The sequence below is a fragment of the Myxocyprinus asiaticus genome, chromosome 26 (assembly GCF_019703515.2).
Source record: "Myxocyprinus asiaticus isolate MX2 ecotype Aquarium Trade chromosome 26, UBuf_Myxa_2, whole genome shotgun sequence".
NCBI classification, from domain to species: Eukaryota; Metazoa; Chordata; class Actinopteri; order Cypriniformes; family Catostomidae; genus Myxocyprinus; species Myxocyprinus asiaticus.
Genome location: NC_059369.1, coordinates 38,870,576 through 38,898,228, shown reverse-complemented (window position 1 = coordinate 38,898,228; position 27,653 = coordinate 38,870,576). Strand labels below are relative to the sequence as shown.

Genomic DNA, 27,653 nt, shown 5'->3' with positions numbered 1-27,653 from the left:
TGCTATGTGTGATTACAATTAAATGTTTCTTTTCTTTTTTTTCAATCAACAACTAACTCTAAAGAACAGAAATTATATATAAAAAAACATTATTCAGTGACAAATGGATTGCGTGGATCTCGTAACTCAATGGCTGTGTCGTGCTATAGCTTGACTCCTTCATAGAGTTGAAGGCATTGGAGAACGTTGACACAATTCATATGAAAGTGAAGTCTCTATATTAAACATGACTGTTTTTGCATCAGCGAATATCTGGGAAGTCAATCACCAAATCCCAGACAAAAAGCTGAGAAGTTAAAGAGGTCTTTAAGGACCATCTCTTAAACATCATGGAGGACAAAAACTCCTGGCTCTTTGTGATTGACATGCAGGTCTCTCTTGTTCTTTTGTAGCTTTTTTGCGTCTCTACAGTGTGTGCATGCTTTATTTATTTGGAGTGAGATGTTTTTCGTCTCTGCCAAGCTTTTTGAGACACATTTGACAGCTCTGGGTCAAAAGTTTTATAGATGTAAGGGCCTCAGTCGCCACATCAGTGTTAAAAGAAAGTTTTCACGATCAAAAATAACTCCCCTCTCTCTTTCATGTGCCACTTTTCTGTAATGACCCTATTAGAGAATGTTTTGCTTCTGCCAGGTCACCCCTTGTGCCTTGTTGGGGGTTCTTAGGTTAAAATGTTTTTCTGTTGTAGTGCAGTTTCACAGAGACATCAAAAACTGTTTGGAACTCGCGTTCAGGGACCTCCTAGAATGAATCGCTCTTTAACTCGCCACAAAGGGTTTAGTTGTTATCTTAAGAGCACTACCTTCTATTTCAGCGAGAATTAAAATTTAAAACAGTTGTAGAAATGGCACCTTGCCATGCCGTTTAAAAAGTGAGGATGCAAAAATCAACAAGGCCTCATTAACGGGATCTTCTGAGGACAACCGTTTAGACTTGATACTCATTACATGAACTTCTTGTTGTAGCTCTAATTGGGTACGTTTTATATATGAAACACTTTGAATTTTTAATGCGGCATTTTTTAAAGTTCCACAACTGGCAAGGATGCTCCTTCGCATAAATCCTCTGCTTTGCTGCAGTTTTGTTTTAATGGCCTGCGAGTTTTTCAACGTTGAGTCAGAGAGGAAAGAGGAGATACGTGTCAGCACGAATGGCAGTGGAAAATAGCATTATTCGCTCACATGTGTTTGGGTCATATTCCCCTGTTTATTTTCATGCAACTCCGCCGGCCGAGTTGTCTGGAGAGGTTCTGCTCAAAAGAGTTGGTTTCTAGACAACAGCTCTGTTTATAGGAATAAATACACAGCATGTATTGCGTTACAGCCGGTTCTGACAGGAAATTGTGTGATCTTCCCCCTTACATATGAAAAGAACTTTGAATTCATTATAATACCTACTCCAAACTAGTGTTTTCTAGAAAAATAATGACTACTAATTAGCCCTTTTGTTCAGTGTCTAGAGCGAACAACTCTTTCTCTTGGGGGTCTGATGAGGGGGAGGGAAAACCAGGGGACAAAGAGAAGTTTCTTTGCAGGAAAGTTTGGAGCGCTTTTTGTTTGTAAGGGAAGTTTCCGGGTGTTTAGCTCGCTGACCCCTTCAGAGAGGTAGAATGCGTGGAACCCGCTGGAGTTGCGCTTCGGGAAACGCTTTCATCTTTAGCCGTAACTTGTGGATGCTTCAACTCAAGGCAAATGCAATTGCAACTTTGTCAGTACACTACTAATTAGAAAATTCCTGACCTCGAGCGAGATGTTTTAATTATGTGTTGTGTCAACGAGTTTGCCGATTGAATCCACACTTGATACACACTCGAGCGGAAGAGAGCAGTGCGTTTTTCACACAGACAAAATCGGAATGCTGTTCCGTTATGTCGCATGACCTCACGGCCAAGGGCTGGCTCGCGAAAAGCTGTTTGCGGGGGTGTGAAGCTAAACAATGCGACAGGGCGGCTTGGATCGTGAGTTAGCAAGCGAGAGCTCAGTGTCTGTGAGTCAGTGCTGTGCGAGGCAGGAAAGGGTTAAGGAGCATGTGAGAGGGAATGCTGTGAGCGCGGGTGCTGCTGCAGAACATAGCCTTGTTCGTGCGAAGGCAAGTCATTTCCCGAAACACTGCAGACACTGCGCCCCAGGCGCTCTGAAACCTTTGGAGACCAAAATGGCTTGCAGGAGTTAGAAGTAATAAGGTGTTTTTTTTTTTTGGTTTTTTTTTTTGCCTTCTTTCTCCTTGACTGAAATTCTGCAGTTGCTATGCATCGCCATGGAGCTCGCTGCTCTGTTTTTTTTCTTGTGTTTTATGTCGGGCATTAAGATGCTTACCAACTCACCATTTTTGAGATTTGTTGCTCTTTAGTTGGGGAGCGAATTGCAGTTGTTTGTTTTGAACATAATTCTGCCATTTTTCATCAATTTCAGACTAGCCCAACTCTCTCTTTCCCTGTGTTTCTCTTTTCCTTTTTTTAGGCTACATGATATCTTATACTGCAACAGAAATGAGGCGACATGCTCTTTATGATTTTACAGCTATTTCCTTATTGTTAATGAAACATACAGCATGTTGGCCAGCACTTAGAAGTGCCATTGTGTACAGTATTACCTTTTTGGGCACTACTATCATAGATATACCATGCTGTTCTTTCAAGTACCTTGAATAACCATCTAAATACCGTGGTATATATCACAGTGATAATACCAGGCTATATCTGTGCCGTAACGAGCTGGATCCAGCACTTCCAAATTTAAGCACACCTATTTTAGTGGTACCCCACCTCTTGCCTTTTGAAGAAATGTATGCTATGACCTGAACCTGGGCACCTGTAGTTGGTGCATAACATATCTATGTTCTTTTAATCAAAGTCACTCTTTGAAGACAGGACTAGTTGTCATTTTATTTATGTTTTTCTTAACTTTAATCCCTTTTTTGTCTTTACCAACTTATTTGAAATGTTACTGCAGTGTGAAAAATAGTTACATGAAAAATCCACTACAAATGCCTAATTACTTAACTAAAATTCTCTGAAATCACTTTACTGATTACTTCATTGAAAAGTAATCACATAACTAATTACTTTACTTTTAAATTACTTTCTAAAACACTTCACAAACTTTTTGTTGTTTTTACGCTCAACGAATTCAAAATAATGTCTATATTTCTTGTTCATTGTCGAACACCCTTCATCTGTCACAGAAATGTAAACAGATGTTCGCATGAACAAATTAATTTATATTTTAAATGTTTTAGACATAAACTATCTTAAAAAAAAAAAAAAATAGGAATTTAAAATGTTACGCTACTTTTTTTAACTTTAAAAGCAATTCGATTACAGTTACTATTACTTTGTAAACATATTACACCGGTAATGAATATTTGTATAAAGTACAATTCCATGTAGTCTATCAATTAATACAAGGTTTTAAAAATGCCCTTTTTTGTTCTCAAACAGGTTTCCGTGACACTCCCCCCGTCTTCTATCAGTTGGACAAACAGGTCATCCCACACCAAACTCAAGCAATTGGTTGAGCCAATTTTGCTATGGTGGGCTCGTCAGGATGCTCAAATCGAAGAAAATCAAGCAATAAATGGCATGTTTTTAATTGCACCTGACTATTAAAGTGCAATAAGAGAAAGTATTTTAATAGAAAAAATTACATGAATTAATCTTTAATCACCATAATCTAAAAACCTAATCATAACCTAATCATCGATATCGTGTTGCATTGTAGACAGTTTCATTGATTGTAATGGTAGCGATGTAGCTTTGCATTGTGTTGCGTCTCGCTGCTTGCTTGTAGTGTTGATTGGGTATTAAATGCACTCTTTATAGAATATTTTTTTATACAACTGGTAATTCCAGTCCTCGAATCTGATTGGACGAGAGGCGTTCCAGGAGCGCTGATAGCTTTGACCATTAGCACTGGGACGCTTTAGTTTGGAACACCACAAACACAAATGGAGTGATACAAACAGTAAAGTGTAAGAGCAGTACAGATGTGTGTAAGAGCAGCTAGATATGAATATCAGAACTTCCCTGTGACAATAAAGATTTGAGCCAGCAGGTGGTGACAAAATACTGTCTTGTGTGTGCAAAGAAGGATATTAAACCGACGATGACAAACTGAGTTGTCGGTCAGTGCGCAAGTTTCTTTGAAGTCATTCGGCATTGTCTCTCACTCCATGATCGCTTGGATTACTACTATACTAACAGCTTCAGAATTACTGCCTATCACAGCTGAGAGTCGCGACAATGTAATCACATATGCTCAAGGTGCCCACCTGATACCCGAGTTTGGAGAAGACGTAACTTTGTGTCGCTGTCAAAATGTGAGTTCTCCATGAAATATTCAAGAATAAGACTGGGTGCATCTTTCAAACCAGCAACGGCAGATCCACACACAAGGGACAGTCCTTAATTTTCCCCTACTTATTTGTTTGCAGGGCTCCCATGCGTTCTGGATATCCTGGTAATTTTGCAATGCAGTTTTCCAGTCATGGAAAAGTCATGGAAAATTAGAAAAATACTTAAATGTCCTGGAAAATTTATATTTGTCCTGGACAGTTTTTGTTGGAAAAAAATGCAGACAACATAAATGGAATCACTGAATACAGTCATAAAAATTGCATTAGCGATAAAATGCGTAATGTCACGGAATGTGACATATCTGGGACAAAAATATATGTTTTAATGCACAATAAATCAAGTTGGATTCTCAAAATGTCCAAATGTGATTATTAAACCACAAAAGGCAGTGATTTAATTAATAAATATATACTCTGCATGTGCTGCGTGCTTCAAAATCAATGTGTGAAGCCGGCAGATTGTGCTCTGAAAACACCTTATCATGAGCATCACGCATGCTTTGGGTATGTGTGTAGTCGATGACAGTGAGCAGAGCACTCTGAAGCATGCAGCACATACAGACTATACTATATATATGAAATCAAAGCTTTTTGGGGTTTAATAATCACACTGGGCCATGTAGCAAACTGCTTAACTGGAGGTGAGAAATTACCATCAAAAGAACACAGAAATGGCCAAATAAAAGCTCAGTTTAAAGGGGTAAAATATCATGTTTAATGCAATTAAAAAATAATAATGAATTAAAACAATATCTCACATCTGTGATGTTCTGTTGTGCAGCTCTTTTCGAATTGTGCTGTGAGGATTTTGTAGAAAAGTACTTCATTTGACAAAAATAATGCAATGTTATGCTGAAAAATTGAATAAATGAAATAACTCTATTTTCATTTGATTAAAGTTTAAACAAATGTATTTTATTAGACACCTCTCTAATGATGAAATCTGATTAAACTGTCGAATACGGAATTTGAAAAAAATTATCCTCAAATAACCACAAATATTACAACCTTGTAGCACATAAAATGTCCTGGAAAATTGTGCCTAGAAAAGGGTGGGACCCTACTTGTCCGTTTAACTGTTGTGTAAAAGCAATATCACACTCGCAATCCTGCTGTATTGTCCATCTATCAACACGGCTGTGATTACCACCAGCACATAATATGATAATGCTTTACTATCACCAGTTATTGTGGTGGAAACTGTCTTTTCGCTGACCAGTGGTAAATTTTTTTTTAAAAACAGTCAATATTTTTGCAATTCCATTTATTGAAGCTAGTGACAGAAATGACAGAATTAACCTTTAATTACTGGTTATTATCATGTGGTACTGTACTTTTTTTTTTTTTTTAAGTGCGTGAACTTGCATTTTCATAGTTTACCCCAATAACACTTTTACAAATCTTATCAGAGACCAAAACACAAAAAACACAAATCACACAGACTTCATCCTGCCAAACACTACAACAGAATATTATCAAGGCGCGTAAACCGCAAGTTAAAAAGGGTACAGCTTTTTCGAGCGACCCTGACCCTTTGATTAGCAGAAAGCCGAAAAACAAAGCCATCCTCATCCTTTTCTCCTGGCTTTGTTAATCTTGGCTGCCGTTGCGTGGTTCAAAGCGAGGGCTCTGTGTATAATCCGCGCAATATACATCTGTGAATTATTATTGTAATTCTTTATACGTTTATTGCAGCTGAATAAACTCCACATCAAATACATCACTCGGGCGATGTCGAAAAAGCCTCGGGCTAATCACTCGACATCTGCTAACTCTTTCAAAATGTCCTCATCAGCCTTTCTGCTGGTGGAGGAGGAGAGGAAAAACGAGAGGGAATTTCTGGTCTTAATTAATGGTGGTTGCTGGCGTTGGAGGTGGAGGTGGAGCGCAGAGAGAGAGAGAGGGCTGTCGGCCCCGGGGCAAGACTGGTGCGAGCGCTCTGAGCATGGGGAGAGGGGAGGTGGGCGAGCCGGGGCAACATGGAGGTAGACATTTGGGAAAGCTTTGAGCCTTGGCTCAGTCTCCGTCACTCTGACATGATGGGAGGGCCTCTCCCAAACTCAGAGAGTGGTGAAGTTCTAATGGAAAAGCAGAAGTCATCTTAATGTCTGAAGTCATTCTCAAACAGAGCCTGAAGACTCCAAGCTGCCATTGGGTTTGACTGTGTTCATTTGTGCTTTTCCCAATTAGGAAAATTCCTTTGGAACACTTTTAGATTACAATGCCTTTCTGTAAGACAGAGGAGTTGTTAATATAGAAATAAGGGAGACTGTGGCTAGACATCACATGGGAAAGTTGTCACAAGCACTATATATATATATATTTTTTATCATTTTAAACTATAAAAAACAAAATCTAATTAAAATAATCATTAAAAAATATTAAATTATAAATTCAGTATAAGCATCAGCCACCTCGTTCTCTAGTTATCGGCCATTGAAAAACTCATATCGGCTGACCACAACATAAATGCCCACTTTGTCCTACAGTCAACGATTTCATTCCATCACTTTTTTTACATACTTTAAAGGTAACTCAGCCCAGTGTCTCTGATTCCATCAGTTCATCTACAGCCTCTTTCATTCGTCTCTTGGTGTTTGCTGAGATAGCAGTTTTGGTAATGTCTGTGTGTGTGTCCCTGGCAAAGTGGACCATTAACCTGGAGCCCTGAGGTAAAGCCGCAGCCAAGTCCAATATTAGCTCCAACATCAAGGGCTCTCGCCTCACGCCACTCAAAAATGTTTTCAAAGACGCTGATCAGCAGAAACCCGCTGCAGATGGACCGAATGCAAATTCAACAAGCTACCTTTCAGCTCTCCGCCAACCATCAAACAATTAGGAAGTCCAAGACAGAGAGAGAAAGAGAGATAGCGGGGCGGAAAACATACATTATTAACCGAAAGTAAATTTAGCAAAGTGGGAGCTAATCTTGTTCCATCCCTGAGCAACATATAAAGGTATAGTGAGACTTTGGCACAAGATGAACTAGTTACAGTCTATGGCACAAGATGAACTAGTTACAGTCTATGTACAAATAATAAAATGACAACGTAAAATATTAATGTGACTAGCACACAACAAGAAGAAGAGACCAATGGTGGGGCTCGAAATCACTGCAAAAAAATATTATCTTAATCAGTATTTTTGATTAGCAGGTATTAAGGGAACATTCTCATTCTAGAGAGCATTTGATTGGGCAACTATTGGGATACGCCCCTAAATGCAAGATGAGTAATCAATATTTTTGGTCCATTTTGCTGAAAGAAAAAGAATGTACATTTTAAATGGTCTGTATTTATGTGAGCAGTCAACCAACCTGTTCTCATAAAATCACGTTACCATACCTGGATTTTTGCTAAATGTTTTTACATGGCACGTTGTAAGCAGCAGTTTCCTGGTGAAATAAACACTTGCAACAACAACGACTTTTATTCACGTTCACACAAAAGTAAAATGGCAGAATATGTGATCCTACAGTGAATTTGGAAACAGTAGGTTGACTTTTCTTGAGCTAACGTTGGCCTGTGGTTTCCAAAATTCGAAGCACTGCCCCCAGTGGCTGAAGCGGGAAGTGTTTTTGAAAGTGGGAGCTCCAGTTCTGGGTGAAATGCCCACAGAGGAGGTGCTTTCAATGGCGGAGAGGGGTCAGCATACGCACTCTAACCGGTCTGCGACTACGCAGCCCCATACGCGGTAAGCAGCGATGCACTTTGAGTTCTGACACCTTTCATTCATGGCCAGCATTAAGTTTTTCAGCAGTATATATATGTACATATATATATATACACACACCGATCAGCCACAACATTAAAACCACTTGCCTAATATAGTGTAGGTCCCCCTCGTGCCGCCAAAACAGCTCTGACCCATCGAGGCATGGACTCCACGAGACCTTTGAAGGTGTCCTGTGTATCAGGCATCAAGACATTAGCAGCAGATCCTTAAGTCCTGTAAGTTGAGAGGTGGGGCCTCCATGGATCGGACTTGTTGGTCCAGCACAACCCATAGATGCTCAATCGGATTGAGATCTGGGGAATTTGGAGGCCAAGTCAACACCTTGAACTCTTTGTCATATTCTTCAAACCATTCCTGAACAATTTTTGCAGTGTGGCAGGGTGCATTATCCTGCTGAAGGAGGCCACTGCCATCAGGGAATACCGTTGCCATGAAGGGGTGTACGTGGTCTGCAACAATCTTTTGCTAGGTGGTATGTTGTCTGAAACAATCTTTAGCTAGGTGGTGTGTGGTGTGCAACAATCTTTAGCTAAGTGGTATGTGTCAAAGTAACATCCACATGAATGCCAGGACCCAAGGTTTCCCAGCAGAACATTGCCCAGAGCATCACACTGCCTCTGCCGGCCTGCCTTCTTCCCATAGTGCATCCTGTTGCCATCTCTTCCCCAGGTAAACAACGCACACACACCTGGCCATCCACATGATCTAAACGAAAACGTGATTCATCAGACCAGGCCACCTTCTTCCATTGCTCCACAGTCCAGTTCTGACGGTCACGTGCCCATTGTAGGCGCTTTCTATGGTGGAGAGGGGTCAGCATACGCACTCTAACCGGTCTGCAACTACGCAGCCCCATACACAGTAAGCAGCGATGCACTGTGAGTTGTGACACCTTTCATTCATGGCCAGCATTACGTTTTCAGCAATTTGTGCAACAGTAGCTCTTCTGTGGGATCGGTCCAGATGGGCTAGCCTTCGCTCCCCATGCACATCAATGAGCCTTGGGCGCCCATGACCCTGTTGCCGGTTCACCGGTTGTCCTTCCTTGGTAGGTACTAACCACTGCATACCGGGAACACCGCACAAGACCTGCTGTTTTGGAGATGCTCTGACCCAGTCATCTAGCTATCACAATTTGCAATGGTCAAAGTCACTCAGATCCTTACGCTTGCCCATTTTTCCTGCTTCCGACACATGAAAATCAAGAACTGACTGTTCACTTGCTGCCTAATATATCCCACCCCTTGACAGGTTCCATTGTAGTGAGATAATAAATGCTATTCACTTCACCTGTCAGTGGTTTTAATGTTGTGGCTGATCAGTGTATGTGTATATGTATATATACAGAGAGAGAGAGAGAGAAGGCCTTGTGACTGAGGAAAGATGAGTCATACATTTTTCATACAGACATACACTTTATGGGGGTTAAAGGGTAAGCCCTTGAGAGAAAATGTAGGTAATGTAAAAGTCTTAATGAACCATTTTTATATTTTCCTTAAAATGCTAATCTACCAAAAACAAACAAACAATGTACATTAGAATAGTGCAGTTTACAAATACTGTTTGCTGTAGTTAAGTATAAATGGTCTGACTATCAAATAATGGAAATGTTTTTCATCATAAGCAGAGAAATAGTCATTTCAAATTTTTGGTTGTCTTTCTTGCCATCCATGCTAGAGATGATGCTAACTCTGACTCTGATTAATTTCCACAAAATGTAAACAAAAATCTCTTTGTTTATTATCAATAGACTTGAAACATGTTGATTAATAAAGCTAATTTTAGACGGAAATTTTTTTTTTCTAGTCTAAAGGCACTATGGAACCATGATAAATTGTCCTGTCACAAACCTTGCTTAGCTGAACCGTCTGCGTCATGTCAGACCCATAAAGATTGTTTCACTTTGCTTCATCTTCGTTGAAAATCAAAAGTGCACAGTGTGTTTTAGCGAAAATATGCCGGTATCCATATATATTGCTGCTCACTGTATTTCTCTGTTACGGTCTACTGTCGTTAAAATAATCGCGTCTGCAGCTTTACAATGTGGCGCCTCATATCGCGGGTCGTGTGCGGAGCACGAAAGGGCATTAATGAAGTGTGTTCGGTGCTAGAGAAAAACATTAAAGGATATAGTGCAGAAAGATCAGTGCTATCTATGGCCCGGAACGCGTGCGGTGTACACAGCTCCGTTGTTTTGTCATGCTGCTAAACTAAAGTGTAGAAACGATGAGATGGGGCACCCGATGTCATGATGTCTTGCGGTCTGGATGGAACTAATCTGGGGTCCGGACTAGGGTTGTGTTAGCCGAAAATTCTCTGTCATTTACCGATTTTTTGAAACATTGATGGGATATTCCAAATGCTGTCCATCATTTTGACAGATAAAAAAGAAGATAGTTTTAACCTAGAGCATAAGTTTTGACTTCACTATCTCTTTCACGCACACTCCCGCTGTGTGTGTGTGCAGCCCATTTATTGCCTGGTATTAAGATGTGTATTTAGAGGCGTCATCACCATTAACACCTGCAATGTGTGTATCTTTTGACCAACTGTGTTCGGATTTCGAGGACAGCGACTCTGAATTAATGACTGTATACATCAATCATTACATTAGTGTGTTACTGCATGATTAGTGTTATATTTTATTATAATAAAGAGCAAAGTATGACACTAAAATGAAAGTGCAAAAAAGGCGGCACATTGTTTCTGCTAACTCACGCTTGGGGAGACAAAAAAAATCATTTAAGCCTATCCACTGTCATGTACATGCCATTATAATGGATGCTACATCTCTGAATGTAGTAGGTTCTGATGGATAAAAATAGACCATGATGGAAATCTTACAACTCAGCCTGTCAAAATGACGGATAACATTTTTTTTCTAGCACAAACTCTGATCCGGTCCGCGGTCTGCTAATTGGTGACTGCTGCTGTAGACCATTATGAGCCAAAAGCATAGGCTAAGCCCACCGCAGCGGCGTATCGAGTCAGTTGAACACACAGTATCTGACCCCATACACATGCGTGTGTACACATTACGTATAAATTAGGTCTGATTTACAGTCATATACTCTGTACTGGTCACTCTCACCTCACATGTTCTCCCAGTCTTATGGTGAGAAGACACATATATCCATGTGATTGTGTGTACGGCCGGCGCTAGCATATTGTCATTGGCCCCTCCTTGGACACTTCCAGAACGTCAACATGCTGTAAGGGTCCTTTCTCTCTCTGTTTTTGCTCCAAACACGTGCATGCAGTCAGAATTGTCATATGGATGACAATTATGGATATGTCATATGACATTACGTCTGCGAGGGCACGATGCTGATAAAATGACAGATGCTGTTTTTTGCCTCCCGGATTTTTCCCATAAAGCAATTGCATTTTTTACTCACCCTCAAGTTGTTTCAAACCTGTCTGGCTTTCTTTCTTAAATGGAACTAGGCCTGTAGCAATTATTAAATAACCGTCTGATTGCGGTTATTTGATCTATCCGCGGTTATTTGAGATAACCGCAATTATTGGGCATTCTAATTCCAATCACATTTTAATGCCTAAATAGAGCAAATAAGCAAATAAACTGTATAAATGTCATGAACGGGTTTTTTTTGTGTGTCATTCAGTTGAACTCACTGAGCCGCACCGCGGCCGTCAACCAGCTCCTGTCCGGAAGAGCACGTGAAACCTTGACCATAATGCGCACGCTGTCAGCAGAGGCTTGCGCCAAACTCCTGTGAAAATATAAATTAACAAGTATAAACTTTGATAGTGAACGCAAAGCGCACCGGTTTCACTTTAAATGATCGTGTAATGGCAAATGTTCCTGGTTAATACACGCTGTGTTAATGACACGCAGAGACAAAGAGGAGCAAGTATACGCTACAGTATTTCTATGGAGTGATAAAATTATGAAACTAAATATCAAAGGTTTTGCTAGATGACAAATAAGGGCTTGTGGGTTTAATCATAGCATTAAAATAACATGTGAATGTGAAGAAATTAGGACAGAAATATTTTACTATTGCATAATATAACCAATTATAATATAAATATAAAAAAATTTATAAAAATATGTATTTTTTTATAAAATATATAATGTAAAATATGAGTTAAAAAAACAACGGTGTAAATGTAAAAATGACCAAAAACTAAAGGTGACCAAAAAAGAGATTTATTTTTAAGTATTTAGAAATAGTTTGATATTTAAAACATTATTTTTCATGTTATTCAAGTTTTAAAGCCTTTAAAGGAAATCACATATCCTTATTTTATTATTTGATTTATACTGTATATTTCAAGTTAAATACGTAAAAATGACTTCTAAAGGTGTATGAAGCACACATGCAGAAAAAAAGCACACCATAAGATATGTGACAATTTAGTTGACAATTAATCATGAAAGCCATAAAGAAACAATCTTCATAGCCCTATAACAGACAATTAATTGTCATAAATCGTAATTATTTGTTTGACAATTAATCGTCAGCCAAACTTCATAATCGTGACAGCCCTAAGTGGAACACAAAAGGTGAAAAAAAATTTTCTCCCCAATTTGGAATGCCCAATTCCCAATGCGCTCTAAGTCCTCGTGGTGGCGTAGTGACTAACCTCAATTCGGGTGGCAGAGGACGAATCTCAGTTGCCTCCGCGTCCGAGACCGTCAGTCCGTGCATCTTATCACATGGCTTGTTGAGCGCATTACCGCGGAGACGTAGCGCGTGTGGAGGCCCACGCTATTCCCCGCTGCATCCACGCACAACTCACCACGCGCCCCGCAGAGAGTGAGAACCACACATTATAGCGACCACGAGGAGGTTACTCCATGTGACTCTACCCTCCCTAGCAACCGGACCAATTTGGTTGCTTAGGAGACCTGGCTGGAGTCACTCAGCACGCCCTGGATTCAAACTTGCGATTCCAGGGGTGGTAGTCAGCGTCAATACTCACTGAGCTACCCAGGCCCACCCAGAAGGTGCATTTTTAAAGAATATCATGGCCACTCTTTGCCATGTAATGAAAGTAAATGTTGACTGGGGCTGTCCAAAATGACAAAATAAAGCATTATAAAAATAAAAGTGGTCCATACGACTTCTAAAGCCACACAAATGAGCCATATGAAAGAAGGAAAGTCATACCGGTTTAAATTGACATGATGACGTGCGTAAACAGACAGAATTTTCATTTTTTGTTTGAACTATTCCTTTAAACTCTGCATTGACCTTATAATTTAACAAATTTGCATCATGGCAAATGTAATTAGCAGTAATTCAATGTATTTTGCTTCCTGAAGAGCAACTCAAGACCAGCTGAGCTGCCTGTGTGTGTGTGTTTTTACATCCTTCTTAATGTGAGTTGCATGAATCTCCATGGAAACAGATGACAACAGGTTTGTGTTTGGGTTGTTGGCATTGGTTGTAGGACTCTTACAGTGGTCGGAGATCTGAGAGTGCTGGTGGAGGAGTGACCTTTCTGCGTGCATTTGGATCACTTACTCTGCCTTTCGGTGGACCTGGAGGCACTGAGGCCAAAATGAGCTCCCTAGGCAATGTATACACTACAAGACAACAACTCATCACCCGCTGCACACAGACCACATATACACTACAGAGTTGCAGGAGTGATGACAGCCTCATTTTTAAATAACAGAGGGTGTGCACAGTGAAGATTAAAAACCTGTAATTAGACTTTGAAGAGAAAAATTCCTGGTAATTGCTTTGATACCTTCATTGCAAAAAGTAATAACGAGACTAGTTTACGTTAAGGTCTTAGGGTGTTCTTGGTGAATTTAAATTATAGAACTGAGGACTCTGGATGCTCAGAAACAATCAGGTAAATATTTATTAATAAAAAAAGAGACATTCAATATCTCTTCATACAATTAAAAAATATTTCTTGTTGCTTTGTAATCTAAGTGACATCATTAGTAAGGTAAAAACGTGTGTGCAAATCACTACAATGTTAAGTTGGACCTGCCACTGCAAAAGACAAACTTTGCATATATGCAAATTTCCCAGTAATCATTAGCTTCCATGTCAAAAAGTCAGTGGCAATGGGGTCAAAATTGAAATTGTTTGAACTGTGAGTGCGGCGTCGCAGCACTTGATGGAAGTGCACCATGAGTCATGTGAAAGCACCTTTAGCGTTCTCGCATGTCGCGTCCATTTTTCATGATCAAATCAATTCCTGATGGATAAAATACCACCTAACGTTTTTCACGTGGAAATACATTGTGGAAATAAAATGGGTTGCAAACTTTGTTTCATGTTGACTGAAAATTCGTTGTCATTATCTACTTTTTTTAATTTGGTTGTAGAATGCAATTGTCGCTATGCGTAAATTGCCGTTGGTCAAGATTGTGAATTGAAATCGATTGATATAATCGACTGATATATAATATGATATAATCATATAATATTTCACATATTATTTTTGTTACAATTTCATTTAATCAATCATTTAACTGCATCACTTGTACTATTTACAAGTATTCACATTGATTTGTTGAAGACGTGCTAAAACCAGTACTGTCTCTTTAAAGGTGCACTCAGTCATTTTTTTCCTTATTTATAATGTTTTACTCCTAAAATAAATTAGTAATTTTGAAACATATGTATAAAATCATGATCACTCATATGAGATAGTTCATTCATAATAGTAACCTTATAAAAGCTCTTTTACATGATGAGAGGAAGGTGCCATATTTTGTTCCTGGCAGGCTCCTCAGCCTTTTACAGAATCCATATGGTTAGGATTAGGGTGGTGGTGGGATTAGGGCATGTGCTGCCTGCTAGTAACAAACTGAGACCCCTTTGTATAATGGACGCTCTTTTGTTCTGCATGCAGCAGGGGTGCCTCATGGGGGCAGCCATGTTAGAATCACATGACCAGTCGAATACTACTCGCTTAATATCAGTAACTGCCCTGTTATTGGACACTTTCATTCATGGATTAAATTAATCCTGGTTTACTGAGCATAGTGAATTTCTACAATGGCATTGGTAACTGAAACTACTGTGTTAGAATGATGCAGCATCCAGGCCAGTAGGTGTCAGTGTACATCAATGAAAGCCACTTCGACATCCTTAAAATTACTCAGTGCACCTTTAAGAAAACCGGCATTTCTGTAAAGAGCATCTGTAAATGAGCACACGTTAAAGAGAGAGACTTGAACGGCTTTATGTCTTCTGTGCTCTGAATGATTAGAATTAATGAATTAATATTTATCCTTGAGATGTGGCCTGTCGAGACAGGGCGTGGCCTGGCAAAACAGGGCATGGGAACAGGGCAAAGCCAATGGAAAGTGGGGTCCTGAGAGGCGGAGATGATGGGGATGAGGACCAAGGCGGAGCCGCAGGGATAGAGGTCCCCGGTGGAGCGGAGGCGGGCCTGGACCGTGGAGCAGAGGCTTACTTGTGACGTGGCATGGAGCAGACTGAGGTTTGGCTGTGACGGGGCCTGGAGCAGGCTGACTCTGGCGCGGCGGCCGTGACGTGGCCTGGAGCAGACGGACTCTGGCGCGGTGGCCGTGACGTGGTCTGGAGCAGGCGAACTCTGGCGCGGCGGCCATGACGTGGCCTGGAGCAGGCGGACTCTGGCGCGGCGGCCGTGACGTGGCCTGGAGCAGGCGGACTCTGGCGCGGCGGCCGTGACGTGGCCTGGAGCAGGCGGACCCTGGCGCGGCGGCCGTGACGTGGCCTGGAGCGGGTGGACTCTGGCGCGGCGGCCGTGACGTGGCCTGGAGCAGGCGGACTCTGGCGTGGCGGCCGTGACGTGGCCTGGAGCAGGCTGACTCTGGCGCGGCGGCCATGACGTGGAACTCCGGCTTGGCGGCCATGACGTGGAGCACAGTCGTGGAAGGTGGAGCCATGGGAGGCTCAAGGGATGAAACCGTGGCAGGGGGAGCCATGGTAGGCTCGAGGAGCGAAGCCGTAGAATGCAGAGCTGTAGTAGGCTCGAGACTAAGAGTACTGGATGACTGGGAAAAGACCTCCGTGGTCGTGAACATGAGCAGAGTCTTGGGAGCGACCTCTATGGTCGTGGGCATGGACTGAGACTCGTGAACGACCTCTGGGGTCGTGGGCATAGACAGAGACTCGGGAACGACCTCCGTGGTCGTGTACTTGGGCTGAGACTTGGAAACGGAAGCCTTTCTCCTCCTCCGGGAGGCCAAAGTTGGCAACGCAGGCTCTGGGATGGACGAGGCTGGCAACGCTGGCTCTTGGACGGACGAGGCTTCCAGCTCGCTGGCCATGGCAGGCATGGGCGTTGACTCGTTGGCCGTGGTGGGCATGGCCATTGGCTTGTTGGCCGTCTCCCCTATGATGAATGGTGAACCACCCATCAGTAGGGCAAGGTCGATATACCGAGCAAGGCCGTCGGCACACCAACCGTCAGGCATCAAAGAGGAAATCCACTCATTAAGCCTGAAACGGAAACAGTCCTTGAGGGCCACCTCATTAAAATCCACCCTGCAGGCCAGAGCGCAGAATTCCTCCACATACTCCTCCAGGGGACGACTCCCCTGGTGTAGACGAAGGAGCTGAACTACTGGGTTCATTATGGGCGGTCAGGTATTCTGTAATGATGCTGGAAACAGGCAGACGAAGAGACGATGGTGAAGTGTTGAACCCAAGTGCAGTTTATTTCCAAACGTGAGATCCAAAAACCCTGACTACTAATGTGAACAAAACATAAACGACTCGACTTGACTTGACTTGACTTGACTTGACTTGACTAAGTTACATAAACAATACCTGACACTAGACAATGGCAAACATGAGGGCTTAAATAAAAGGACATGGGTAACAGGTAAACAAGACAACCAATCACAAGACTAAACTATAAACAAGATAACAAGACTAAATGAACTTAAACCAGTGAAAAGACAAGACTAATAACGAAGTAATCAAACAATGAACCAATGAAAACAAGACACATGAACAGGGGAAACACATGACAAGATCAAATGAGGGAACAGGAAATCACATGACATGACAGGAACAGGAACTAAACTTGAAAATAAAAGACATGAAAAGAAGAACTAAACACATAAACATGACACACCCCTAGTAATGACATATTTCAAATCAAATAAATAAAATCTCAACATCAGTATCATAAATTGTGCTTATTTAGCTAGATTTAGAGTAAACAAATAGCTAATTAGCTCTTCTAACTGTAAGGTAGGATGTCCATTCCTACAGCCACCGTATAGAGAGTTGCAATACCTCAGTGAAAAAGCCAATTGGCTCTTTTAACTGTACAGCCAGGTGCACACTGTACAATCCTTTACGATTGTTGCTTGTCAGACTACACATATGTGTAGAGTTTTTGGGTAAAAGTCTGGGGAAAAAGTGTTGCCAAATTCGTACAGCGTGAACCTGGCTTACAGCGAGACAATTAGTGGCAGATTGACCGTTACAATTTCCCCCATTCATTTGTAAACGAACGGGCCATCTCTTTCACTCGCATTTCTCTTGCTTTGTCTCTTCTTTGCATTCTTTCCTCTCACTCCATCTCTAAAGCTCACACACATGAGCATATTCTTGAATACACACACATGCCAGAGGCCAGCCTGTCTCTATGTCCAGGTAGATGGATGCATTTGATTGGTCTGTGTTATGGTTGGCAGTAATTGGCATGGCAGAAGGCAGGCCCGCATTTCACGAGGTCAAGTCTGATTGGTCTGATGAGGCAGGTCTTCTCTGAGGACCTCGCCCCGAGGACGTCCTGCCTGTCCTAAATTCACCCCACCTTAGCACACTCCACCTGTCAAATTCACTCATGCCTCTGGAAAGACCAGACGAAAGCAGCCACCATGTATTTTTGAGAGTAGCTACGGCGTATGAATGATTACAGCTAGAGTTAAACTTCAGTCCAAACCCCGTGTCTGCATTCACATGGTTTCTATTATGACTCCCATGTGTCGCTGTGTTGTGTTTCCCGAACGCAATCAATATAATTATATAATGTCTGTTGGAGAGAGTAAGACTTTGTATCCGGTCTTATTTTGCTTTCTGTTGGTCGGTTGTTTGCGTTTGTGGATTCTACCATCCGATTTTTTATTTGATTTTTTATTCAAGAATGATAAAAGTTTGACACAACTGTGTAAGAATCTGTATGTTTATTTGAATTGAACATCAGTTTATACTTGAAAGCATCAGATGAATGGAATTCAAGTACAAATGACTTTGTTTTCCATGAAATACAAAAGGAGACTTCAGTTTGGACAGAATAGGACAAAAATAAATAAACACCATAAAGTATCATAAAAGTCGTCCATATTACTCATACACTATCTTCCACGTCTTCTGTAGCCATACAATGTCTTTTGAGGAACAGATCCAATTTTAAGTCATTATTAAAAAAATACAAATGAAAAATTCCCTTCACAATGCTCTCAAATGTCATGCACACTTCTGCATATTCAGACTTGGCCTGACATATTTGGATTGCATCACTTTAATAGTGTTTTGTTGTTTTTTTGTCACGTATGAAATGTGAGAACACAGTCTGTGGGAACAGCCCCTAAGTTTAACTTTGACAGATAAACTCAATTGCAAAATGAATTGCTGTGAACAACTGTAGGCCAGTGATTTTCTCATCCTCAATAATGTCTTAAATGATCTTTATTTTGGGGTATTTCTCATAATGATATGTGATTAATTGCAATTAGCATATCATGTTAATTAATTAGATCTTTTTCTTAATAAATTGACAGCCTTAATTGTGACACATTGCGATTTCAAACTAATTAAAAACTGATGTGATACAATGCTGAACTATTTAGTCTTATTTTAATGTGCCATGCATAGTAATGCTCTGTTTTGTTTCTCCTCAGGTGTTGGGGAGTTCGGCAGTATCTCCATCTGGAACATCCACCCCTCCCAGCTCGTCGCGGCAGTATTCCCGCCAGAGAATAACGCGCATCAACCTCAGGGACTTCATCTTCTACATGGAGCAGGAGAGAGAGACCAGCCGATCTCTCTTACTGTACCGCGCTCTTCTTAAGTAGCTAACGCTAACCAAACTGTCAACACTACACAGGAAACAGCAGCCAAACGAGCCGAGCAAACGACTTCCTCCTCAGCCCTGCGACGTGCCTTCAACCTCATTAATCGTCTGTGTGTCTGTGACGTTTCGATGTCAGATAGTTACTTTTGGTAAAAAACAAAACAAAACCCATTGAGAAAAAAGAAAGAAAAGAAGCTAAGATGTACTTCATGTTTCTTCTGTTTTTCCTCACCATTATTCATTGATTACATTAATTGTATTTATGATAGCTAATTTTAAAGCTATGTAATCTCTGGCTTTGAGCCAAGGAACTGTTTTTGTTGACGTACGTTTGTTTTTTGTGTGCGAATGGATCTCAGATCTATTTCTCATATTTGGAGACGCTGTATATTCTACACAGAGTGCTTACATTGAACGATCTTTAGGACAAAATGGCTTGAAGTGAGCAATGTATTATTTTTATTAATTTTTTAAAAAGGAATTGTTCACCCAGAAATGAAAATTCTTTCATTTACTCAATCCCATGTCGTTCCACACACCGCAACCTTTAATACCCAACCTTAACCTGTATGCTGTTGTGAATTCAAGTATTACAAAATGGCTTTTCACATTTGGTTCTTATACTAAGATATGCTAAACTATACTATACTATACTAAATGTGCGAACCAATGCCGTTTTGGCATCAATAAAATGTACACACCATTTTTGAATCCGAACCTGGATACAAAGCTATCCTATGTCCTTAGAAGACTCAGTATATTGCGCTCAAGTTGTTTATGTAATTTTTAGAGCTGTTGGAATTACCGCGTTAACGTATGTAAATTGTTCTGTCGCAATTAACACATTTACCTATTTTCACATTTTATGTATTCCAACACTGGTTGGAAATTAAATATATGAAAAATCGTGCTAGGCTTTGAAAAATCTGGTGATTAATCTCAATTAAATAATTGAATCGACTGATAGGACTGTTGTGTTTCATGGTAAAAACAACAGCATACAGTGTTTCGAAGGACACGAGAGTGCGTAAATAATACAAGAATATTCATTTTGTTGTGAACGGTTCCTTTCAATAATAGTTGGTCTTTAAACTTTATGCTGAACACTTTTCCCAAATGTAATCATCAGTGTACAACCAATTCACAGTATTTAAAAAACCCATACAAAATTGAATTTATTGACTTAAAAAAATCTTTTAAGAAAGTACTTTTCAAAATCTTTATTAGCGAGACTTAAATGTAAATAGTTTTTTTTTTTTTAAAGAGTTGTGTTTTTAACAGCATGTATCAATGATTTCCACAAGAAATGGTGTTTTAAAATCATGTCAATATGAAATATTCCTTAAAACCTAAGACCATTTGAATATCACGATGCTTCAAAATTTGATCGTGTTTTGTGTACATTTAATACTGTATGCATCCATGCGAAGCACTCATCTCCTGTTTTCCCAAAAAAACAGGCCAGCATTAATCCAAGATAGAGCAATACGACACCCAAACACAATACATGCCACTTTCAGTTTGATGTTCCCGTGTCCGAACATTAAAGACAAAATGAAATGCCATTCGCAGATAGGAAAATGTATTAAGAAAATGCATAGGATCAATTTTGATTTCATGTTCACTTAAAGGTATAGTTTACCCAAAAATGAAAATTCTCTCATCATTTACTCACCCTCATGCCATCCCAGATGTGTATGACTTTCTTTCATCTGCTGAACTCAAATGAACATTTTTAGAAGAATATTTCAGCTCTGTAGGTCCATACAATGCAAGTGAATGGGTGCTAAATTTTGAAGCTCCAAAAATCACATAAAGGCAGCATAAAAGTAATCCATATGACTCCAGTGGTTAAATAAATATCTTCAGAAGTGATATGATAGGTGTAGGTGAGAAACAGATCACTTTCACATTCTTCTTGTGTTTTTGGTGATTCACATTCTTCATGAATATTACCCCCTACTGGGCAGAATTAAGCAAAAAAGGACATAAATATTGATCTGTTTCTCACCCACACCTATCATATCACTTCAGAAGACATGGATTAAAACACTGGAGTCGTATGAATTACTTTTATGATGCCTTTATGTGCTTTTTGGAGCGTCAAAATTTTGACACCCATTCACTTGCATTGTATGAACCTACAGAGCTGAAATATTCTTCTAAAAATCTTCATTTGTATTCTGCAGAGGAAAGAAAGTCATACACATCTGGGATGGCATGAGGGTGAGTAAATGATTTGAGAATTTTCATTTCTGGGTGAACTATCCCTTTTTTTTTTTTTGCTGTTTTTTAAAATTCTGTCATTTCTGTGCCACAAGTGTCACCAAATTGAATTGCTAAAAAAATCACTGTTTTCAAACAGATTTCTTGAACACTCCCACCATCTGCCATTGGTCAGATAGTCCCACTTTTTATAGTAATCAGCTTGAATGAACAGCTTACTTATAGTAAGTTTGAATATGAAGGATTTTGACATTGAAAAAATGACATATTTTAGCTTTAAAGGGATAGTTACCCCAAACATGAAAATTCTCTCATCATTTACTCACCCTCATGTCATCCAAGATGTGTATGACTTTCTTTCACAAACAAAGATTTTTTGATGAATATCTCAGCTCTGTAGGTCCATACAATGCAAGTGAATGGTGGCCAGAACTTTGAAGCTCCAAAAAGCACATAAAGGCAGCATAAAAGTAATCCATACGACTCCAGTGCTTTAATCCATTGCTTCTGAAGCAATCCAATCTGTTTTGGGTGAGAAATAGACCAAAATATATCTTCTTTTTCGCCGTACATGTTGCCATTGCAGTCTCTAGGCACTATCATAATTTCAAGCTTGACTCACTTCCTAGTGCTTGACGCATGCGCAGAGCGCTAGATGGTGCTATAGGAAGTGTAAACGAGCTTAAAATCATGATCGCCAAGGACACTGTTGATGTCAAGATTTCTAGTGGAAAAGAAGTTGTATTTTGGTCTGTTCTCATCTTAAATCAGTTGAATTGCTTCGGAAGTTATGGATTAAACCACTGGAGTCGCATGGATTACTTTTATGTGCTTTTAACTTTTTGGCCTCCATTCACATGCATTTTATGGACCTATAGAAAGAAAGTCATTGTTTGTGAAAGAAGGTCATACACATCTGGAATGGCGATGAGAATGGAATCTGGAGTAAACGATGAGAGAATTTTTATTTTTGGGTGAACTATTCTTTTAAGCTCATGTAGTGTTATCTTGTTAGATCAGTTACTTTGCATTGTAACACAGATACTTAAGAAAATCTTACATTATTCATTTAGTCCTTCATTTGTACCTCATTTTATTTATAAGCTCAGTTACTCCACTATGAAAAAGAACTCTAGTCCACTACGGACCAATCTGTAAGCATTTCGTTTTTGCAAGGGTTTGCTCTACATGATGTCATGAGAGGTCGCATTCTGTATGACCTTTTTGCGTTCTGACCCGATCACAGTCGGGATGTCAGATTTAAAAACAGATGCCCTCTTTTCTATGCACCATGAATCCTGTTGATTTGCAGCTTGTGTGTTAATGTATAACACACTATTTCCAGAAATGAACGCACATTGAAGTTTTTATTTTTTAGTATTATTAAAGTCTGTTTACTTTTTATATCTGCATGTATCTTCATAGGAAACAGTGTTTCTGATGTCAAACCGTGAGTCTGTGTCCATAAAGTTCTCAAAGGGAAACCTTTTTTTTTGGTAGCTATTTATGTTTTGTTTCATATGTGTCCACATTTTCCACATTTCAGGCAATACACTTTATTCCCCACGTTCCATGGAACGCCACTCAAATTTGAAAGAAGCACAAACGTATTTGTCCGGTTGTTTCAGACAACTTTGTTATTCTTATCGTTTCTGTTTTCAGCAGGACGCTCTTTCTAGAACTTTCGCTTTTTAGCCAAAATATTATTAGGACTTTAAATCTCTTCATATCGTATTACTTACGTATGTGCACAGCTGGAATTTAATGTTTCAATCTATGGATAATTTGTATATATTGTTTACAGACCTTGTGTTTATTAATCTTATTTTTTGGTAAATTCTGTACATATCCTGAAACATTTCTGTTTGTGTGAACATACTTCTGTATTTGTATCTATTTTGTAAAGGAATAAATAAGCTGTTTACTAAACTTAAATACTTCGTTCACAACTGTGCCGTTCACCATTTCATTACTTTTAATTTTAATGTACAAATCTTGTTTTGTTGCATATACACTGTTCATATATTTTCAAATAAGCCAGAAATGTAATATTGTGGTGTCCTCAATATAGTTTTCTTATTTCAGACCATATGATCTATTTTTTATTCCATTAGAGAGACTTTGAGGTTATTTGCTTTTCCGAAGAAGAAGGCAAATGAGTTCACTAAACTGTCTCTTTCCAAACTTACTGAAACGAGATGCAGAATTAGCCCACAGTTAGATGTTGGATTGTGTTACATTAGGTTGCCAAACGAAGCACCCTCTATGTCTTCTACTAATGAAATAGCAGCATTTTGAAGATAGGAAAACGGTTTAGCTGTTAGCTGACCGTGTCATCACATTCACATTATTCAAGTTTTCTGCATGTTTTTGCAGTTAAACATGTAATTAAAGAACTGTATATATAACGGTAGCCATCTGGTATGCAATAGCTGTGCAGTGTGTAAACCTCACTCTCCTGGCCTTAAGAGACACTCTAGCGACCAAGGCTAGAGGCCATGGCTTTTCTAGCCTCCTTGCTACCGCGTCCAACTCCCATGCCGGGGATCACTGGTTTGAATACTGCTCAGGGCAGGTCAAGTAGGACCGGTCCCTGCTAAAAAATCCAGCTTAACCAGCATGCAGTTCCCATGCTGGTCTAAGATGGTTAACGCTGGTTAGTGCTGGTTTGGTGCTGGTCTAGCTGGTGGACCAGCATAGCCATGCTTTTTACCAGCAAAACCCAGCTGGTGAAGTTGGTTGACCAGCATGGTATTTTAGGTGAAGCTGGTTAAGCTAATTAAAAAGCCTGGTAGGGTTACCAGCACACCAGCATGCCATGCTGGGGGACCAGCAATGCTGGATTTTTAGCAGGGGTGACATATATTGTCTGAAAGGTCTCTTCTAGACTTATATAGACTTATATTTTACAGCTGTATTAATGTTATAGGTAGGGTGAATTCAGTTAAATTGGGACACTTTTTGAGTCACCTGAATTTATCATATAGTTACTGATGCAAAGAAATTAAGCTTATCTTGCATATAGTATGTGCTTCAGGCAGCAGGCAAGTCAGTCCACTTGGCAGTCATTGTGGGAACACTCCCCGGCTGCTATTTTCAATATAAACAAGCGGCATAAAAGTGCAGCTACTATCTACTTGAATGGGGAAGACAGAAATCTCTAAAAGTGTTAGTCAAGATTATGATCAAAGAAGATATTTTCAATCAGCAGTAACATCCGACAAGCTTCCAACTAGCTTAGATCACGTTAAAAAAACGCTGTTTCAAGTTGGTCCATCTGATGCGCATGCTCGTTCTCGAGTTGCCTGACAGGGAAAGTCTGTATCTGAAGGTGATTGGCTCTTTTACCTGTAAGGCGGGACTTCCTTTTCTACATCCGCCATATTGGGTGTTTTAATTTCCCCTATTTGTTTTAATACCCTAGAAGTGCTCTGTCTTGGGCTAAATAGTCTCTTTGGTAGCTCAGTTTTGAAACTTTTTGTTTAACTTCATTAATTCAGGAGGTTTTTAACCCGTACAGACCTTAAAAGGAATGTTCTAGGTTCAGTACAATTTAAGCTCATTTGACAGCATTTGTGGCATAATATTGATTACCACAAAAATGTATTTCAACTTGTACCTCCTATTCTTAAAAAAAAAAAAAAGAAGAAAGAAAAAATCGATGTTACATTGAGGCACTTACAATGGAAGTGAATAGGGACAATAAAAGTGAATGTGGGCAATTTTTGGAGGGTTTAAACAGAAATGTGAAGCTTATAATTTTATAAAAGCACTTGCATTAATTCTTCTATTAAAACTTGTGTATTATTTGAGCTGTAAAGTTGTTTAAATTCTCATTTTTGCATTTGTTTTAGGGTGTTAGGTTTTGTAGACTACATCGTCACGTTAACAAAGTTGTTAAATTGGCTATAACTTTACACAGAAAAGGTTAGTAAATGATTTTATCACAATAAAATAATTTTTACATGCATATAATATTGTCAGTGAAAATCCTATATGCTTTATGATACCAAGGGGAACCTGGTTGAAAACCAGAAAAGTGTATCGGTAGCAATGAAGTGTATCAATAAATCATGTAATTATTTCATCAGCAAGGTTGATATTTTAAATAAAAAAAATAAAAAAAGTGGAGAAAGAGTGCAAACAACATTTCAGGTGAATAGTACGCCTTTTTATTATAGCAAATATGCAAGTAAATAAAAAAGAAGACACTGTAAATAAACACATGCCCTTTAATACCACAGTCTAATTATTAATACATTAAATAATGACAATTTTCATCTTGGTAGATATTTTGAATCTTTTTTTTAATTTTTTTTATGCGTATGTACATATCATATTGCTTTGCTAATTTTAAATCCATCAGTCTTGCATTAAAGCAGTGTCAACATCTCTTTCGGTTTTTCAGGGAACGTTTCAATATACAAATAACTGTACATAGTACCAGCAGTTAGGCCTCATGATGATGTTTAATGTGGGACAAAAACATCGCCCAATCCAAAACATGTGAAATGCATAACAACAACGAGATGGAAATAAATCCAACCCGATCTCATGAAAAGTCATATATAATTTACGAGTTGGCTATTTCGTATGGTCTCGCACGATGTTGTTCGCATAAACTCGTACGACTTCATCACGTGCAAATTCCCGGATGTCTAATGCGGAAGTAAGTGCGAGTTCCGCGAACGAGGCGTTAAGGACATACTTATTAATATTATGCCCTTACCCAAACCTCTTATCTAAACTTAACCAATCAGTAGAGTGTGTAAACATGATAGGAAACTGTTGTGTGTGACAGAAGCAAGTAATTGTTGCGTATTAGATGGAAACGATGTCCAGCGACCTCATTGGCTGTAGTGAAATTCGTAGGAATTCAAACGAGTGCAGTCGCACGATATCATATGAATTAGCCAAAATTATAAAATCGTACGAATCCTTACGATTTCAGCGTGAGAGTGTGTAGAAGAAATCCAACGTAAAGACTGTTCTTGCCTCTTCTGCTACCAAGTGATGCGGTTGAGAACATTCAAATGTGCTTCATCATTCAGCATTTTTTGCACGTCAGGTGATTTGTTCAATTGAGTGTCCGTTTTCAGTGCTTTTGTATGGGCCAAAATTGGTCCGCATTAATGCAGAAGCACACACGAGAAAGCTCTGATGGAGAATTTGACCTGTTTTGAGGGTGCAAAAAAAATTACACTGGATAACAGAAAGCACAAATGGACCAGCCTGTGCAAAATTCTCATTGGTCAATGGATGTATTAAAATAAAAGTTGCAATTTTCTCAACGTTTGGTCTCATGACAGAGTATCGCATTCACAAACCTTCATGTTTCATCTCTGCGCACCATTGGAATCAATAGATTTGTAGCGTAAACTCTAATGTGTAAGCAGCCTTAGTTTGATCTTACATCAGGCACGGTCATGATGCGAGTGCACAATAATCACACAATGTTAGCAAAACTCCCAAACTTTGTCAAAAGGTAGTAAATCTCTACAATAAAGTCCACTGATGTTCTGAGCAGTTCAGTGGTTTGCGGTCTGTATGTGTGTTTGGGTTTTAAAATGTGGGGCTCTGGGAGTGTGTGTGAGGATTCTGTTGAAGGCATGTTGGGATATCGCACTCACCCTTTGGCACATGAAAGGAATGGTTGGCTATTCCTTTTGTGGTGGCTGGATGACAGAACTGGGCCGCTGTGGGTCAGAACAAAGCCGAGCTCGAGTGGGCTTCCCTATGGGGGGTCTGGTTGTGCCTGAAAGCACGCTGGATGGGGTGAGATGCCTCAACGGTGGACTTTTAATTAGACAGCAAAGACAAACCACAAGATTCAGTCCATGCAAACACCATTATGTTTATGAAGTGTTCAGAGCTCTAATGCGAGTCAATACTGCATTGTTTTCTAATCATCTTGAGTTTAAACAAGACTTTGGGAAGATGGATCAGAATGAGGCCGAATGTTTTTGATCAACACATTCGGGTGACAAGAAACAGCATCGTTGAGTTACACGAACACAAAGAACAGAGGAGTTTGTTCTTTCTTCTCTAGATCTTTGATCTGGAGATGTTGATGAGTCAAGAAATTTGGATGGCCACACTTGAGTCCTCTAACTCAAGGCAACCGATGTTGTAGCGCAATGCTGTCTACATTGGAAGCAACCAATGTTGCAGCGCAGCAAGTTAAATTAATTGCAATCAATTGATATTTGTAAATAAAACTTAAAAAAATTAAGTAGCTGTACACCATGTTAAAAAAGGGCGTGTTATGTCAAGTGTATGATTTGTAAGAGATGGCAAATTCGTACGATATCGTACGACTTGGA

The 27,653-nt window shown here is 39.7% G+C and overlaps 1 protein-coding gene across 3 annotated transcripts in view; it reads left to right on the top strand.

The window, feature by feature from the left end:
* The window catches only part of LOC127416587 (transcription initiation factor TFIID subunit 4-like), a 128,326-nt gene extending 107,517 nt beyond the window's left edge, over window positions 1-20,809 (top strand). For all 3 annotated transcript variants that reach the window (XM_051656007.1, XM_051656005.1, XM_051656004.1), the window contains one exon: window positions 18,932-20,809. In XM_051656007.1, the coding sequence (XP_051511967.1) occupies window positions 18,932-19,105 (174 nt within the window). In that variant the 3' untranslated portion in view covers window positions 19,106-20,809. The remainder of the gene's footprint in view (window positions 1-18,931) is intronic.
* The last annotated feature ends 6,844 nt before the right edge of the window (window positions 20,810-27,653 follow it).